Source organism: Myotis davidii, unplaced genomic scaffold (genome assembly GCF_000327345.1).
Source record: "Myotis davidii unplaced genomic scaffold, ASM32734v1 scaffold745, whole genome shotgun sequence".
NCBI lineage: Eukaryota > Metazoa > Chordata > Mammalia > Chiroptera > Vespertilionidae > Myotis > Myotis davidii.
The window spans coordinates 24052-30788 of record NW_006297146.1 but is presented as its reverse complement, the minus strand read 5'-3'; the positions used below and the strand labels follow the sequence as shown (position 1 = coordinate 30788).

General features: G+C 49.6%; 1 protein-coding gene across 1 annotated transcript in view; it reads right to left on the bottom strand.

Moving 5' to 3' along the window:
• Positions 1-6737, bottom strand: part of PDIA5 (protein disulfide isomerase family A member 5) — a 46627-nt gene that overhangs the window by 18107 nt on the left and 21783 nt on the right. Inside the window, exon 6 of the mRNA XM_006772896.2 lies at positions 6524-6660. Within this exon, the coding sequence (XP_006772959.2) occupies positions 6524-6660 (137 nt within the window). The remainder of the gene's footprint in view (positions 1-6523; positions 6661-6737) is intronic.

Sequence of the window (6737 nt, the reverse complement as noted above, 5' to 3'; positions counted from 1 at the left end):
GTCTATGGGAGCAGAAACATTGATGTCTTAACACCGTGAATGTTGTCCCTGCTCCCCCTCCCCGCCCAGCCCCCAGCAGCCAGACACCTGAGAGCTTTTTTGAGGCTTCCAGCTGTACACACACCAAAGCTGACTTGTGCACACTCACAGACACTCTGGGGCAAACCCCGCACTGATGGATGCTTCCATCAATCACATGGCCCTCTTCTTGTGCAAGGAAGGAGTTAGGGTTTTTTCCCTCCTTTATGTTAGTGCAAAACATAGATAACAAGCGCTTAAGTGTTTTCTTCCAGGCTTCTATCCTAAGGAAATAATCTGACACGTGGACAAATATTGATGATAAAAATGCTCTGTGTAGCATGATTTACAATGGGGAAATACGGTAAACAACTCCAACCTTCAACATAATGACGCTGGTTAAATAATTTATGGTGCCATTACACAATGGAATAGTATGTGACCTCAAAAAGCACATACAAAAAAGCATTTTTAAATAACATTAAGAAAGTACGTATAAGATAATGTGAAGGGGAAAAAAAGATATGCACAGGAAAAGGGACTTAAAGAAGTAAAATGAAATCCCTTCTTTCCACTTGGTCCAGCAAGCAATGAAAAATCCAGATGAATTAAAGAACAAAATATAAAAGCAAAAATATTTTAACAAAATACAGGGTGCTATTTTTGTATCTTAGGGGTAGATTTCCCAAGCAGCCCAGGAATCCCAGAGGTCGGGATGGGAAAAGCAGGCTATGGAAGGCTCAGTGCTGAGACTGTGGCCTCTCGCGCTGCCAGGGTTTTTAATCCCCGCTCCCCTCTTTTGGCTACATGGCCTTTGGTGAGTTCCTCAACCTTCTGGTGCCTCCCCTCCCTAACCTGTAAAATGGGGATAATCTTGATATAGTCACAGGTTTTGATATGAAGGTGAAATGAGTTAATATGTGGAAAGTGCTTAGAACAATGCCTGATTCATACAGTAAGCGCTCAAAAAAAGTCTAGCTATTATTTAACGACTAAAAATAATAGAACTTTTGTACAATGAAAGGCACACCCTAAAGAACGTTAAAGCAAGCAACAGACTAGCAGAGAACACCTGCAACATGGATAACAAATAAAGATTAATAGCCATAACCATAGAGTTCTAGGTCAAGAAGAAAAACAAACTATCCAGTAGAAAAATGGGCAAAGGGTATGAACAGGTGGCTGGCAGGAGAAGTGAGGGAAGCTGATAATCACAAGAAAAGAGGCCCGACTTCCCTGGAGTCCAGGGAGCTGCAGGCCAGTGGCCCTTTTGCCCAGGTTGGCAGGACTAGAAAAGGCCGACAGCATCCATGCTGGCAAAGGTGCAGGCTCTGTCACACACGGTCAGGGGTGTGACACCTTTCTGGAGGGCGAGGTGGCACGATCTACTGGTATCAAAGCTCATGGCCCAGCAACGTCACAAATTTCAAGAATCAGTCATAAATATTTAGTCATATTTCCGAATACATATGTTTACACTTGTTCATTGCAATGCTTGAACAGTGAAAGGCTGGAGACAACCGTCTGTCATCAGGGGGATAGTTTGCAATTTACGGCATCTCTAAGTTATAAAACGCTATTCAGTGGTTAAACGGATTGAGAGAGATTTATATGCCCACACCTATGGTTACATGGGAAAATCTCTGAGACCTGCTGGTGAGTGAAAAAAAAGCAAATCACAGAAAAATGGACAGGGAATGACCCTATTTACATAAAAAATAAGACCCGCTATTTAGGTAGAAGCACAGAAGGAAAAGGATATAGCAACCATTCACAGCACTCAGCCCCGGGAAGGAAGATGGGGTGGGGCGCACTATGTTCTAATGTATCCCCTGAACCTTGCACTGCCAGTCATGCAAACATCATTAATATTATGCTTAAACTATTTGTGCAATTAAAAAAATAAAAGTGATCGCATGAAGGATTTTATGGCATGATAGTTATACAAAGCTCTACAGGTGCCAGAAAAGTCAATTTAACTGTATGTAAATATAATAAATAAAAGTTAAAGACAAGAGAAAAATAAAAGAAACTAGCAAGAATGATGCCAAAAGGAGAAATGCAGTTTCCTCTGAATCATGGGATCACAGGTTTGTTGTTTTTTTTTTTTTTACCTTAGTCATTTATATTTCTCTGTGCCTTCTAGATTTTCTACAAAGATCCCATATTACTTTGAGAACAAGATTGAAATAAAGAAACAAAGTCTGGATTCGGACAGGGACCAATGGACTGCCAGCTCCTGGAGGGCAGGCCGGGCGGGCACAGCACACACCTGCTGGTGGTGGGTTGTGGCAACGAGAACATCTCATGGGGCCTGTTGCCAAGGAAAGCGGGGGGGCAGGGGGGGGGACCCGGGCAAAGCTGCTGGTTGGCCCCCACAGTCCTGGGGACGGGGCGGCAAGGGAGGGCTCTGGTTCCCCAGCAGCTTCTTTCTTGGGGTCCCTGCTTGCCTCTCAGCACCCACAAGGGAGACAAGCCGCTCCCCAGTGACGCCCTCCCTGGGAAGTCTCACTTTGTCCCTACACATGGGCCGCTCATTCGCTCATTAGGGCAGTGTTATCACAGCATCGAACCCTTCCTCGGCCTAAGACAGGGCTGGACTTACAGGGAGAGGGAGGAGCAGGTGGAGGTTATTGCAGTAAAACAGAAGGGACAAGAACAGAAGAGTGACAACATATAATCTGATTTCTCCTCAGGAAGCTGCAGAAAGGAATGAAAGGCGCCCAGGAGGGGCAGTCAATGTCCTGCTGCCACGCCCCTTCCAGACACTATCTTTGTCCTCTGTGGGATGAGAGAGCTGGGCCGGGGGTTGCAGCCCCTCCCCCGCCCCCCACAGATGGATGACAAAGGAGGAAGTGCTGAGCAGGGGGAGAGGCGCCCCCCGCCCCCAAGGCTGGGGCCCAGGCTCAGGCCTCACACTTCCTGGTGCACAGGCCCCTCTGGGAGCCCACTGCCCACTCAGACTATCCTTCCTGGAGGCCTGGCTGCTCCTGGAGGGCAGGGTCCATGGGGCAAACCCGCTTTAAATTTCAGTTTCCCTGCTTCCCCCTGTGACCTGGGCAGGACTGGAGCTAACTGTGGAGGGCCTGGCACTGTGGCCCAGCCTATGCTCATTCACTCAGTGACAACTCGGACGTCAAATGTGAGGCTGCAGAAGAATCTGTGGGGTTTCCACCACTGCAGCTGGGAGAGAGCAGAAGGCAGGCAAGGGGGTGAGGAGAAGCGGAGGGGGAGTAAGGGGCAGGAGATCTAGGAGAGAGGTTGAAGAAGCAGGGCCAGTGGAATGTTTGATCATTACAACAGCCACAGCCGTGCCTGTCCTGCCAAGAACCTAGGAGTACAGCTCAGCGGGCACACACAGGCTCAGGCAGAGAGCCCAGTGACTTGCCCTGGCACCCACAGGTGCGGGGAGCTTCCGCCTGGGGAAGGCACAGGTCAGGAGGAAGATGAAGACTTCGTCTCTCCCGGCCTTTCGAAGCTGGACCAGGAAAGGACACGCGGGGCACTTACTCTCCATGGAAACAGCCCAGCAGAGAGAGACCATGGCTCTGCCTGGCGTCGCTGTCAGGAGCAATGTTCATTTTCCTTCTGTACTTTCCTATGCTAACGCTTGCTGACACATACATGCATTCCTTTGTAGTTAGCAAAAAGCGCCATAAAAATTAATACAGCTTTTTGGTGTCAGCCCCATTACTGCAGTCCGTTGGGATCCTTTAAAATCTTGGTGCAAAGGAGGACGTGCTAACTCACCCACCTAGAAACAAACCAAGGACACCTGGCAACCCCTCTAGACTCTATGGTCTTCTATGTCGGCAGAGCCTACCTTGTTTTTCCAAGTCTCCAAACGGTCTGTCTCTAAACCAATCCCTCTTTGGCCGGGGACTGACACCTGCAATATTGTGATTCCCATAATTCACCTTTTCTGTACTTGGGACACCAATCTCTGGCCTCCCGGCATTTGTGCTTTTCTCTGGGTTCCTCAAACACCCCAAAATGGACCCCTGATCACTGGAGCAGCTGGCATGATACACAGCTGGGCCGCCAGGAGCTCTCTGCTCTCAGTTTGCCCCTGGTCGCCATGTTCTCTAAACCACATGTACTCCATCTCAACCCAGGCTGCAGGCCGTGCTCCTAGGCAGGGAAGGAGGACCGTGTAGAGAGATTATCTGATGCAGAGCCACTCCCATCTGATGTGAACTTAGACAAGCGGTTCATTAAGAAGCTTCACCTCCTGTTTTAGCCCTGAGCCCTCTCACTCTGCCAGCCCCCTGCCCTACCCCCCCACCCGCACACACGTGCAGAGTCAGGTGCTGACAGACACTCATGGGGGAATGCAGGGTCCCCAGCTGGCAGACACCCTCCAAGAGGAGCCTCCGACAGCTCCATTTGCTAAGTCTGAAATCAGGGCCCCTCAGCGGGGCTCTGCACAGAGCAGCGTATTCGTGGTAATATTCATTAGTAATGATGAATGGGGAAAACAAAAGCTGCCATCTGGTTTCTAGTTCTCACTCTGATTTCTAATTTAGCTCCAGAACAACTTCGTTTGTTCGTTTTCTCATTCCTTAAGCCCTGACTCTATTCTGTGCCCATGGGTGACTTGGGTCAGGGGCAGGGGCAATGAGTGATGTCCTTCCGGTTCAGGACGGGAACAGAACGCTTAACAAGGGGGAGGGAAGGGGAGGGGCCCTACAGTCAGACTCCTGGCCCCAAGACCCTATAAGCATCAGCTACTACAATGGATCCCTCACAACCTATGACTACAAAAAAACAACAGACAAAACAGATCTAGTTTGCAACCAGGGTTATTAAAAACAAAGTGCTTCTAATGTATCTGGTACATATTTTTGGATAATTTGCAGGACTCATAGAAGGGGACACCTACTCTTTACTCTGTGATGCATAATTCACAAACCATTGCCCAAACCTGACGCAGGTCAGAAATTCCCAGGGGGACTGAACACGGCCAGCTTGCTTCTTCCTTTACTGCAGGGACAGGGATGCAGGCAGGATAATTTCAGCTCTAGCCCCCAGCTACAGGGACACACTCACGGAGGCCCCGGCAGGGCTGGGGGTGACCTGCTCCTAAGGCCATTAATCAGGAGACTTTTTGAAACAAAGGTTTTTTTTTTGGTTTTTTGCATGTGTCAATTTTTTAGAAATCAAGAAGGAAAAGGGCCAAAGGGAATACTTGTCCTTTGGATTCTCTGAAGAATTTGACACATAAGAAAAAAGGAGTTGGGGAAATCCCCAGTAGTAATCCATGTATGAAAAATTCCCACATAACCACACCCATCAGGGGTCAGCAGTACAGGACTCACAGAGCAGGGAACAATGTGTCACTTCTTTGTGTGTCAGTCTCCACATCTGTAAAATGGGGTTAATCATATTCACTGTGGATAAGATAAAAGGAGCTGACCCTGCAGGAAGCCACTTTATCACCATAGAATGAAGCCCACTGTTACCATGAGGATTCCTATAACTGAGACGATAATAATATATTGTCACTGAATATGGACCAGACAATTATGACACTTATTGGCAGTTATTTTTTGTTTTATTTTTCTCCTCCACAATCTCTTCTTCTCTATCATTAGGCCAAAGAACTGGTGAGAAGCTACAAAAGAAGAGCACCCACCACATATACACCCTGTGTCCTAGGGTGCCAACGACCTACCTTCTTCACCCATCGGGATGGGCCCACCCTCTCCCAGTACTACTCCCAGGAGCTCTGTGCCCCAGGCTGTCATCCCTTGCTCTCACACCATCCTTGCTCACTTTACAAGAGCAGCCTTCTCCCTCTTGGAAATGAATCACAACCAATCTCCATTTTTCATGGGCATGGGGAGGACACTGGCCTAGGAAAATCCTGTGCTATAGGCCTTCCGTCCATATTGCAAACACATTTTACAACTTCATTTGTTCATGTTCTCATTTGTTAAGCCCTTACTCTATTCTATGCTCACGGGTGAGTTGGGTTGGGGGCAGGGGCAATTTCCTTCCTTGATCCCCTCTGGCTGCTTCAGGCTGTGACTGGCCCCAGTGAAGCAGAAGGAAGGCATTCTAGATGCTCGGGGGTCTGAGGCTCTAGCCCCGGCCTCACTGTGCCCTCCCAGGTGCTGGGCAACATACGGCCCTCTCGAGGCCTCAGTTTCCCCACCTGTAAGATGAGGGGTGATTACTGTTCTAGGCACTATCTAATGGCGCTTCCGGTCCTAATTCCTCCAGTTCTGGGAAATCCACTTGCATTTCTTGATTCACGCTGACTTGGAGGAAGTGGTTCGGGTCTGCCAGGTGGAGCTGAGGGGCACGTGCAGCCCGACTGGGACTTGGGGGATGCAGGTGGGCTGCGTGCACCGTGAAGGCAGGGACCTCGCCTGGCACCAGAGCACCCCCGGCACCCAGGAGGCATCCGATAAGCAGGCGCTCAGTGGACTCGCCTCCCAGAGCAGCGCCTCCTACGCTGAGGGGGGAAGGAGATGGTGGGGAGGAGCAAGGCTCCACTCACATGGGGCGTGGAACATGACGAGGACAGAGGAGTGCTCCTTCAGAAACTGGTCAAAGTCTTCGTCGGTCAGGTGATAAACGGAGCCGCCCTCATCTGCCCAGGGAGTCTCGGGGACCTGGGGCTGTGGCGGCTGCGGACTGGAAGACCAAAAACAGGCAGAGCTCAGAGCACGCCCTGGGGCCTGAGCAGCCCGTACAAAATCCAGCCCCTTGGC